This window comes from Alexandromys fortis, unplaced genomic scaffold (assembly GCF_014885135.2).
Source record: "Alexandromys fortis isolate MF-2015 unplaced genomic scaffold, M_Fortis_MF-2015_v1.1 scaffold_35, whole genome shotgun sequence".
Lineage (NCBI taxonomy): Eukaryota > Metazoa > Chordata > Mammalia > Rodentia > Cricetidae > Alexandromys > Alexandromys fortis.
This window is the reverse complement of record NW_026067913.1, coordinates 8520797-8533151: the sequence shown is the minus strand read 5'-3', so window position 1 is coordinate 8533151 and position 12355 is coordinate 8520797. Positions and strand designations below refer to the sequence as shown.

The window sequence follows — 12355 nt, the reverse complement described above, 5'->3', positions numbered from 1 at the left end:
AATAGCGATGGCTAACAAAAGTCAAAGAGAAATCTCTCTCCCAAAGAGAGAATGAAGAAGAAAGGGACCGAGGAAGCAATGGCTAAGAAACTGCCCTGGAATTGTCAGCAAGATGCCAGTGTTGCTCATCTTGGGTCTAACGTGTGGCAGAGACGAGTTCTCATGGCAGAACCTGGGAAATAAAGAAAGAGAAAGGTGTGTGTACTCTGATCTAGGTTCTCAGGTAAATGGGAATTTAAGTGGAGAACCCAGAAATCGAGGCAAGAAGGTTGCAATGCATAACTACAGGCCGTATTCGACGACAGATTCAGGAAGTAAACAAAATGAGAATAAATGTACTCTGAGGAACTTCATGGACTCTTTAACCTTCATATACTAGATAGTTTTTAACGCTTTTTGTTGCTTTTGAATAACACTACTAAAATATCTAACAAATAATCTCAGGGAAGGCGGATTTCTTTTGGTTCATAGTTTCCAAGGAACACATTCACGGTCACTTGACCCCATGTCCTTGGGCATGTGCAGAGGACTGTTATCTGCTCTGCTGTGAAGAAGTAGCAGAGAAAGGAGCAGGGACAAGATCTTCCCAAAGACCCACTTCAAGTGACACATTTCTTCCAGTTAAACCTTTCCCACAAAGCTCTCCAGAAGCTCCCAAAATTGTGTCATCAAGTGAGGGCCACACTTTCAAAACATGAGCCCGTGTGACAGATTTCATATTCAAGCCACAATGGCCAACCCAAACCAAGATTTAAAATATAGTACAATCAACAGGAAATGGCGAGGTCCGTGAAGGAGCATGTGATAGTTGTGTCTTACATGTGAATGTGTGTTAACGCCTCAGTGGCAATCGTTGTTGATAGAAGAGCTGTCCCCACAGTGTCTGGATAGTATTTCAAGGAGAGACAGAGTTACTGATGCTGCCACCCCCAACTTCTGCTTCAATTTTATTTTCTAATTTTCAATAATAGATAAAAGTTCTCCACTATGTTCTCTAATTTCTTTCTCCTCTCTCTCTTTCCCTCCTCTCTCTGTCTCTCTCTCTCTCTCCCTCTCCCTCTCCTTCTCCCTCTCCCTCTCCCTCCCTCTCCCTCTCCCTCTCCCTCTCCCTCCCTCTCCCCTCCCTTCTCCACAGGAGTCTTTGAATGTGATTGACCCTGGATTAATGGACCTGAATGGCGTGAGTGAAGACGCCCTAGAGTGGGATGAGACAGACATAAGTAACAAGCTAATTAGTTTGCACGAAGAATCAAACGACCTTGATCAAGACCCAGAGCCCCTCATACCCTCAGTGAATCTTGAGGAGACACGCCACCAGGACCCTGGGTATGAGGAGGAGGCAGGTGACTGTGGGTCCCAGTATACCTCAAACATCACGGCACCCTCCAGCCCACACGTTTACCAAGTGTACAGTCTTCACAACGTTGAACTCCACAAGGACAGCCACACTTCGTTTCTGAAAAGCAGCCCAAAGCTTACAGGCCCGGCCCAGCCTGGTGTTTTAACTAAGAGCCTCAGTACGGATTCTTCATTTTCCTCTACAAAGTCGTTGCCAGATCTTTTAGGGGGCACAAGTTTGGTGAGGCTTTGCCCATGTCACAGTGGAGACGTGAGCCAGAATTCGGGCAGCGAGAGTGGAATTGTCAGTGAAGGAGACAATGAGATGCTTACCAACTCTGAAATGTGTTTGTTCGGGATGGTGGATGGGTCCCCAAGTAACCCTGAAACCGAACATCTGGACCCACAAATGGGAGATGCAGTCAACGTGTTAAAGCAAAAATTTAAAGACGAGGACGAATGCATTAAGCTTCCAAATATCTCTCAGTCCTCCGTCTCACCAGCGGGTTGTGTAAATGGAAAAGCTGGAGATTTAAATAGCGGTACCAAACACACCACCGATTGTTTAGGAGAAGAATTACATGGAAAACATGACGTGTTTACATTTTATGATTACTCATACCTCCAAGGCTCAAAACTCAAATTACCAATGATAATGAAACAGTCACAGAGTGAGAAGGCACATGTGGAGGATCCCCTTCTCTGTGGCTTTTATTTTGATAAAAAATCCTGCAGATCTAAACATCAGGCTCCGGAGTTACAACCAGATGCGCCTCCCCACGAGAGGATTTTGGCAAGCGTGCCCCATGAAATGGGTCGTAGCTCATATAAAAGCGGCGACAAAGAGAAGACACTGGCGGGCATTCCGAATGCCAGGCAGCTCTCCCTCGTCTCCCGTAGCTCATCTGTAGAGTCCCTTTCTCCGGGGGGTGACTTGTTTGGGTTAGGGGTCTTTAAAAATGGCAGCGACAGTCTCCAGCGGAGCTCCTCTTTAGAGAGCTGGTGGACATCCTATAAGAGCAACGAAGATCTTTTCAGCTGTCACAGTTCCGGGGACATAAGCGTGAGCAGTGGCTCAGTTGGTGAGCTGAGCAAGAGGACATTAGACCTCTTGAATCGCCTGGAGAACATCCAGAGCCCCTCGGAGCAAAAGATAAAGCGGAGTGTCTCTGATATCACCCTCCAGAGCAGCTCCCAAAGGATGTCTTTCACGGGCCAGATGTCACTGGATGTCGCGTCCTCTATCAATGAGGACTCGGCAGCATCTCTGACAGAACTGAGTAGTAGCGAGGAGCTCTCGCTTTGCTCGGAGGATATCGTGTTACACAAAAACAAGGTCCCAGAGTCCAACGCATCATTCAGGAAGCGCCTGAATCGCTCGGTGGCTGATGAGAGTGATGTCAACGTTAGCATGATTGTTAACGTCTCTTGCACCTCTGCTTGCACCGACGACGAAGATGACAGTGACCTTCTCTCGAGCTCCACGCTCACCTTGACTGAAGAAGAGCTGTGCCTCAAAGACGAGGACGATGACTCCAGTATTGCAACGGACGATGAAATTTATGAAGAAAGCCACCTGATGTCTGGGCTGGACTACATAAAGAAAGAATTGCAGACTTGGATAAGACCGAAGTTTTCCTTGGCAAGAGAAAAGAAACGGTGTGGTGCCCCCGATGAAATAAAGGGTGATAAAGATGGGGGCCGCAGTGAGAAGGTCAACCCCTCAGACACCCTGAACATCCAGGCCCTTCTGAATGGCTCCATAAAATGTCTCTCTGAAAACAATGGAAATGGAAGGAATTCACCTAGAACTCATGACTTAGGAACAGAAGGTGAAAACAAGAAAAATATTTACGAAGTTAGTAAAGATCCCCTCGTGGCTGACATGGAAAATGGCAATATTGAAAGTGCTCCGGAGAGACAGAAGGAGAAGCAGAACGGAACTTCAGAGGCATCAGAGAACCTTGATTTAGACATGAAACAGAGTTCTGAATCCGAGCGCAGTGAGTGTAGAGCATCAATGGACAGTTCAGAGGATTCAAATGTTGCTGGAAAGGAATTCGGACCCCCAAGTGACAGGCATCTTCCACAGACAGGCCCAAATCTCCACCATTGTGAAAATGAAAGTGCCCCCTGCATGCCCGATGAGAGCCCATGCCCAGAATTGCTGTCGGGAACCAGAGTTGGAAGCAGACAGGACAGTGATGGACTGAAAGCTTTGTATAATGATGCACCAAGTGGGGCTGGAAAATCTGCTGGTTGCTGCCTACTCGGACAAAATGAGACAGAGGAAAGTGCTTCTATCAGCAACAGCACTTCCTGTTGCAACTGCCAGCCAGATGTTTCCCATGAAAAAGATGCTGAAGATTGTTCAGTGCACGACTTTGTGAAGGAAATCATTGACATGGCGTCCACAGCTTTAAAAAGTAAATCTCAACCTGAGAGTGAGGTGGCGGCCCCCACTTCACTAACTCAAATTAAGGAGAAAGTGCTGGAACATTCCCATCGGCCCATGCCCCTGAGGAAGGGGGACTTCTACTCCTACTTATCTCTTTCATCCCATGACAGTGACTGTGGGGAGGTCACCAGTTACATAGACGAGAAGAGCAGCTCTCCACTGCCACCTGATGCTGTGGACTTTAGCCTCGATGACAAGGAAGACATCGAATGCTTCTTTGAAGCTTGTGTTGAGGATGATCTTGATGAGAAAGCCTGTTTCTCTAGTCCCCTTCCAGATGAACCAGCAGCTCCCGGGGAAGCTGCTCTGCCAATACAAGTGACAGCCAGCTCTCCTGTGTTCAGTGACGTTGCTTTCCCGCTCAATGAAACAGACGCGGTGGCTCTTTCAGGACCTTCCCCTCAGAAAGGAGGTGACAATGGAAAGGAAGTGGACGATGCATCCCAAACACCCCAGGGCTGTGCAAAAAGCTCAGAGCTTACCACTCCTTCAGGACAGCCCAGTAAAGATGGAGGTGCCAGGAACCAAGGTGAATCAGGAATGCCGGAAGGCAGTAACACTACTTCAGCCAAATCAAAAATTCAAGCTCTCCCATTGAATGCAAAACAGCCAAAAGTCAAGACCAAGCTGTATCCCAGCCCGCAAACTTTAACCTGTAAAGAAAAGCTTGTAAACTTTCACGAAGATCAACATAGAAACATGCATAGGTAGAATGTAATGCCCCCAAGCATGGAAATCATCTCATTGAAAGGTATGTACGAGTACATGTGTGCGCGCGCACGTGTGTGTAGTGTGTGTGTGTGTGTGTGTGAGTTTGCATTAATAGAGCCATTAGAGAACACTGACTAGTCACGACACATACATATCTGAATAGGACATTTAAGTAGAAACGCTTACAACCATGAAAGTAACTGTGAAAAGCAAAAGAGGAAAACTGGTGAAAATTTGACATTTTAAATGACATTATATTTGTTTTATCATTTTGTCAAGAGCAATACAATATCTGAGGAAACAGCTGATCAGTTTTAGGGCTTCAGACTCTTCAACTGGCCGAGAAAACTACTATCCAAGCCACAGCCATCCCTGACAATTCTGAGGTGGGAATGCACGCTCCGCAGCTGCTCTCCTCCCTGGAGCTCCCCCTCGGTACTCCTGCTCATGAGCAAGGACTGGGGCAAGGCTGTGTCTCCAGAGCTGAGCTTTCCACACATAACCGCTGGCACCCTCATTTCCCCCAGAAGGGCCGTGCTGTCTCAGCTCCTAATCAGAGCCATGCCTGAGAATTCCAGCAGCAGGGGAAGGCTGGTTTCAAAGAAGATCCCCTGACTTCCACACACGCAGACTGGGAACCAGCGCAGAACACAAGGGCTGGGAGAATATGTGACAACTTAATGGCGTTTTGATAAAAACAGAATTTTTGAATTTTGCCTGAAGGTGACAGGCTGATTGCCATCATTTTTTTTTGAGAAAGTCATTCTACTTTTCATATTTAATAAGACAGCTATTGATTGATAATTCCGGGATGGTGAGATGGCTCTAAAAAGAGACACAAGGATTCAGTTATTTCCGTTTCTAAACCCCAAATGACGAATGTACTTCCTCGATCAAGTTTAAAGAGGAATTTAGCTTTCAAATATGAGAGTTGTATTTCGCCAAAGGGTGAGGTGCATAGTGCCACCTCCACCCCCACTGCAGAAACCTAATGCGTAACCTACACTCGTGCTATAGGAAATGAATTACAGAAGCAATCTACCCTAATTTGTTAACTTATTCAAATAACAGTTATTATACTTAACTATGCTAAAGATTATCTTTTTTGTGGCAGATTGTTTATTTTTTGATGAGCCTAATTACTGATTTTCTAAAAGTAATTTACATTTATTACAAATACATCTTTTAAAATGTGACAGATAAATGTTGTTCCCATAATGTATTATGAAAAAAGTTACTATTTAAAAACACATTATTTAATTTGAAAGATGAATGGCAAACATCATTATTTTTTTTCCTGCAACACCTGTGCCCTCAGCTCATTAAAATGTGTGATTCTGTGTAGAACTGCTAGAAAGGGGAGCGAGGGGGGCAACCTATACCATATATGTACCCTAAAAATAAACTCAGTATGCAAAGCTGAAGACAGCCACCCTACTTACTAATGGCGCTTCACTAATTTTCTATTTCAGACCCTATTTACAATTGGCTGCGAGGGAGAACAAAAGTAGGAGAGAGAGAAATGTGTTCTCTGTGAGTGGTGCCCACCCTCTAATCAAATCCTCCATCAGTGCGCAGTAAAACTGACCATTAAGGGAAAGTAACTGGGATTCCATAAGCTACTTCAGAGCGAGTTCTGTTAGAACTGATTGGATGCAGGCTCTGCCCGCCTCCACAGAAGGCACGGAGAGCTTGGCTGATTTTGTTTTCTGAAAAGGGGAACAACAGCACCCTGAGCATGCCAGCCTGTGACTGTGACCCGAGTCACCAGGCCTACCCAGATGCAGAGCAGAGAGAGCCCAGGCCTTGGAGAAGCCCTGTTTGCTCCTCCGGGAGTCTCTTCGCTCCCTCACTGGAGAGATGGAATGGAAATGAAATGTAAATGATGAGCGATTCCATTTTTTGACTTGAGGGAAGTGAAGGTGCTGATGGATCTGTGTAATTGTCACATTTTACAAGCACAGACAGTGTAAAACTATCAGTGGCTTGCCTGCCCGGCAGCAGGGTTCTCTTGCACCCCACACCGGGGGGCTCCGCTGTGGGCGAAGGAAGAAGCAGCCAGATTTTACTTCTGCAGAACTGACATCGCCCCCAAGTGACTTGTTACCTACCTAGAGCTGTGTCAGCAGCCATATGTGGCCCCTATTATCCACTTTCAAGGATGTGTGTGTGTGTGTGTGTGAGCACGTGTAAGTGCATGCATATGTGTATATACACGTGCGTGCGTGTGTGTGTGTTGTGCGTGCGCGCACTGTGGTATCATATAACTAAACACCCTGGATCCTGGCTTTGGGGCTAGTTACAAGCATTGGGTGTAAACTTTCACATATAGTGGAAACAGTCCCTCCCGAGAAGTTACCTAGTCTGAAAATGCTGCTAAGCTTTTGGCACTTGATGTCAGGAAGCGTAGGAAAGGGCCTGGTAAATATGACACATCACATCGGAATGAGCTTGTTTGTAATCGTTCTTCTTACTACAAGGTCCAAAGCAGTGAAGGCTCTTCTTTTTAACAGCCATTCGAGGACCTTAGACAAGACCGTCCTTGCATCAGGACAGCACAATTCACCAAAGTCAGTTTGCTGGAGCTCTTTGCCCAGAAATAAATTCTCAGATGATGAAGTGATTATAATTCCACTTGAAAGTATTCATGACATAGAATCACGCATAGAGTCTGCAACCGGAGCAAATTCTTTGCGAAGAGTTTTGAAAATTACTTTGTTTACTATGTTCAAAGTAGAAACCTCTGAACCCTTGTGAGAAGCATTAGCAGGGCCCAACAGTGAGTGCGTTTGCACTTCTTCCCAGGCAACACCGCTGGGCTTTTCACTGGTTCCATTTGTGTGTCGCGTTTCTGTAAAAATAGAGAGGTCAGTTAGAGCAAGTCACATCAAAGGCGAGGTGACTGGAGAGATGCAGCTCTTTCTGCTAATTTGGAGGAAGCACACAGTGTATGTCTGGAACGCCTCCTAGGACCTGCCTAAGAGAGGTACTCTGCGCTAATCTTTTTGCTATATTCTGACAGTTATTTCTTCATAATCCTCATCATAAGCCTGTGATCTTTGATGAACGGTTTAACCCTAAAATTCAGGCAGGCTAAATCCTGCCACGTAAGAAGTTAACTCCTCACGTGCAGCCAGGGTGTACTTTGATGTCTTCTCCTTCAGGTTTTGTGATGGCTTGATGTGTACACGGTGTGTGTGTGTGTGTGTGTGTGTGTGTGTGTGTGTGTGTGTGTGTGCAAGTGACAAGAGGGGGGTCTTAATTGCTTTCTTTGGTCTTAGTTTCATTGTCTTGCCTGCTTTATCTGTCTGCAAGTGTGGCTGTGGCCGGAGTTTCAGGTTTTGGATGACTGTTAATTGGATGCGTATTCAGGTTTGCACATGTGCAGTTTAAAGTTCTTGTCTGCTTTCATAAACCGAGAACGTGGTAGAAACAAACCCTTTTCACACGGTGCCTCAGCCTCCTACTGAACTGGCGCTGGTTAGGCCTGGCCAAACAGCTTTAGGGAACTCCATTGGGGGCATGTATATTATTCTTTCACTAGACACCATGTGTATAGTTTTGTAAAATTTACCTTTAAATCGCCTTACTTAACCGAGGCTCTTCTGGATGAGAGTTGAATTATCTGGCACATCTGAATAACTTACCATGCAAAATAAAATTGATTTTATTGAATAAAGTCGTCTGTCTCTCTCACACACACACAGGGGGGGGGAGGAAGAGAGAGAGAGAGAGAGAGAGAGAGAGAGAGAGAGAGAGAGAGAGAGAGAGAGGAGATATTTGGGCTTGAGCCCATTTGGCCTGCCTATTCCCAAGTGTGCCAAGTTGAAAGAATTGATCACCCACAGGGAATTCAATTGCCAGCTCTTTATTGAGACAGGATTTGCTCCACCCGAGGATTCCCTGCTCGGTGGCAGCTTTTGATGAGTCACCTCCTCAGCATTTGAGCAATGCTGCTCTGTGCGTTCTTGAATTACTGCATTATTTTACTGTACCAAATTCTGTTCCATCTGCCTCCATCTGTCTCCCCATTCCTGCTAACTTCCCCTAGCTTCCCAACATCCTGTTTGGCTGGAGCGGAACAACGGTTGGAAAACTCTTTCTGACTCCTGCACAAAGTTGTAAGTTTATAGAAAGAGACAGAAAAAAACACAAAAGAATACTTGCTTCTAAGAGGTCAGGACAAAACCTGATAGAGCGCTGCAGAATGTAGATTAAAGCCAGGCAGGCAGGGGCCTGCATTGAACGCTAGTCTGAGAACCTAAAGTAGTTGTATCCTGGAATTTTGATGTTGTTCCGATTTGACCAGGTGCTATAGCCATTTAGAAATAAGGAGGACAGAATGAGCCTGGGACGAATTCATAGCAACCATCGCACATAAAAAGAGAATTGAATCAGTCTAGTGTTCTCATTGTTTCCTGTGCCTAAAAATGAACCACAGTCATGTTTGAGCTGTAAATTCTAAGTATACCCAATTATAGGTGAGGCGCTAAGGCATTTAAGACTGTTGCAATTTTGTGACTGTTTTATCACTACTCGATAGAACTGTCCAACATCACACACAAATTACTGAAGGGCGTGCTAACCCGAGAGCCGGCAACCCGGTCTGTGAACTGTTGTTGGCACATCGTCACATCCCTTGGTATAAACTGCCTGACCTTCTCATGCAGATGTGGGACCATCTTAATAAAAGTGAGATCACCCACAGAAGAATGAATGAGTGATGACTCAGAGAAAAGATGATATACTTGATTTTTGTTATTTATTGGAACCATATAAATATATTAAAGTATCTGAACGTCTTGCTGAACTAAAAATGTAGGGTTTTTTTGTATGTGGTTTGAGCCTTGAGCTAGTGAGCTAGTCATGTCTCTGATTTCAGATCTTTAGCAACTGGTCCCTCACTGGCAGCTTCCTGAAAGGGCTTCATCCTGCAAATGACAGAGGTATTTCTGCAACCTATTCCTGTCGCCTTTTTGTTTTCTAGAGTGAGCCTGGCTGCCGCCCAGGGCTGGCCTGATCTACCCTGGGCTGGTCTTGGCTTCCGTCCTGCTGTCCTGACACCTGTCACATTGACTTTCTGAAGATGACCCACCTTTCCTCTGAACGGTCTGTCCGTGTGGGCCCTGTGATCTGGATGTGTGCATCGCTTCTCTTTAGCTGACCTCTCATGTCTACACAGCTGCTTGCTCTCCTATGGATTCCCGTCCCAAGCTACCTCTGCCAACCCTCTCTCTCCAGCGAGACCTCTGTTTGCCACCTCCTCTCCTGCCTCCCCTTTCAAGCTCTGCAGTTCACCACATTGGTGGTCCATTAAACCCACTGTCTAGAATGGCACCCCTCCCCGCCAGTGCTTGACCAATTTGATGTTTTGCTCTGAAATTTTCCATGGTATTAATTTTTGTTTATTGGAAGAGATCTACCTAAAAAGCCAGCCCTTGATTTGGTTGTGGTATAGAGGAGACATATTGGTCCTTGTTACAAAATTAAATGACATTAAAAAGCATCATTTTAATTATTTCTTTTTAATAATGTTCTATGCAGCACTTCACAGAACAACTCTGATGGTGTTGTATATTGTAAATTGGTACACTCTACTGCTGTTGTTTTTTGTTTTGTTTTGTCTTCTATGCTTCTCGGGGTGGTAATGAGAAAAATGTTGTTTTACAAACTGTGTGCCTTGCTGTCTTTCTTATCCCATTTATGAAAAAGCTGCTTTCATGGTAATGGTATGTTGGTCTGAGAGGAGGAAATAGCAAGGTGAGGATTGTGAATAATTTCTGTACATATGTATAAGCTAGTACAAACACTGATGTATGACAGTATAAAATGCTTTCATGTTTGTGACGTCCAGTGATGTGGAGAATATAAGCCTTAAATCCATTCAAATGCATGGTAATTAAAATTGGCATAATAAAAACAGCGTATTGGGGGAAAGGAAAATTAATGATCTCTTCTACCTGTGTTCTTACCAAATTCCTGCATCTGTTTCTGAAAAAAAAAAAAAAACATGTATCAGCTTCCAACATATCCATACGGCAGAAAAGGCTTAAGTTGCTTAAACTGCAGACTCGGCCTGAAGCCTTCATAACGTTCAGACTCTTTCTGTTTCACTGTAAGTGGACATCCTGAAACAGCAAGTGTTTAAAGGCCATTTCCCCTACATCAAAAACCCTTCATACTAAATGCTTCTGTTTCTACTTGTTAATGATTTCAAGTTGTCTTTGGAGATCTCTTACATGTCCTATTTTATTTAAATAATTATTTGAATGGTTTTGGTGGATGATAAAAAGTATAGAAAAATTGACTATTATTTTATCTAAACTATAGATTTCAGGTGTATTTATTTCATTAAGAAAATCAGCAGAGAAATATTTCATTTGTTTTTTTTTTTTGACTTGAGAAACTGCAGCTTTTTAATTTATAGTTTCACTCCTACTAAAGTGCCTGACACACAGTAGGTATTCTCCAGAATCTGCTGAATCAGAGTATCGAGTGGGGTAACGTGGAATATATATATATATATATATATATATATATATATATATATATATATATAAAATCTTTATTTTGAGATTCCTGCATTAAAACACACGATAAAGATGTGCAAAGCGAAACCACTCGCAGTATGTTATTAGATTTCAAAAAGAACACGACAGGAGTATGTAGCCACAGAAATGACAATCATTCATTCACCAGGACCACCCATTAGCGTCTTTGCTCGAGATTCAGGGAATGCAGCTAGGAACCATGAACTGCCTTTGGTTAGAGGCAAAATGGCCCACCACACAGACAACACACCATAGTGTCCTACAGGGAGATGGCAAGGTTAGGGAAAGAGGCATACGAGAGAGACAGCAGCAAGGGACGGGGCAAAGAGAAAGGTTAGGAGAGAGTGGAGGTGAGAGGCTAGGATACCGGCGGGGGTTCACTATGATGATGAGAAAAGGACAAATGGAGAGGAATGGAAGTGTTCGCGGAGTTGTTGGAGCTTTGGAGTGCAGTGCAGTGTACGAGGTGGACTTGTCGTTTGTTTGAGGCTTTATTTTATGTTACGACTAGGACTTTAGTATCACCATCCCAGGACCACTTAAATAGCACTTGTCTGTAATTTCACCGGGCCTTAATACTTTTGTGTGGGTTTTGCCCCTTCCAAGCTTTCCTGCACATATTTTTTAATGGATGGCTCATTCTAGGTGCATAGATATGTAGTGACTTCTTCCAAAGGAGTCTTAGGGAGACATCTAGTTTTAGTGTGGACAAGGATTGCAAGGGGAGATGTTAGAGTAAGTGTGTGGTAGGGAGCAGTGAGGAAAACCTAGCTAGACTCAAGGCAGTAATAAAGTTTGCAGGGATAGTAGCCTGAGATACAAGAAAGACAAAATCCCAGAGGCGTGGACATCTTTGGACATTTTTGGACATCTTTTAGGCATTATTTTATATATTGCGACAACCTGAGTTTCTCTTGGTCAGTAATTGATATCGTCTGTGTTCATTGGGAAGACATTCAAAGATTAATGGGCCAAGGTGTATTGTTTGCCTCTTATGTAGTCATGAAGACTTGGGATTTGAAAGTATTTATTAATTATCTACTTAACATTAGCACCAATCTTTTTAGGTTGACTTTTGGACTTATTAATGCCTTTTCCAGTCAGAGGGGATGGAAGAAACGCTACCTTCCAAGTTACCCTTGAAACCAGCCCATCTGGTTTGTATTAACTCAGACAACTCTATCTACACGTGTCCCGCGATAACGGTTTGCTGTTTGGTAAAGCGAAGTGTCCCTCCTCTGGGCACATGTTTCTGTTAGAATGTGCTTTCGTGGGTTGCTAACGTCCACAGGGTGTC

General features: G+C 44.2%; 1 protein-coding gene across 2 annotated transcripts in view; it reads left to right on the top strand.

Moving 5' to 3' along the window:
* The window catches only part of Akap6 (A-kinase anchoring protein 6), a 454178-nt gene extending 443150 nt beyond the window's left edge, over positions 1–11028 (top strand). For both annotated transcript variants that reach the window (XM_050138897.1, XM_050138896.1), the window contains 2 exons: positions 1136–4547; positions 9495–11028. In XM_050138897.1, coding sequence (XP_049994854.1) covers positions 1136–4507 — 3372 coding nt within the window. In that variant the 3' untranslated portion in view covers positions 4508–4547; positions 9495–11028. The remainder of the gene's footprint in view (positions 1–1135; positions 4548–9494) is intronic.
* Positions 11029–12355: the final 1327 nt, after the last annotated feature.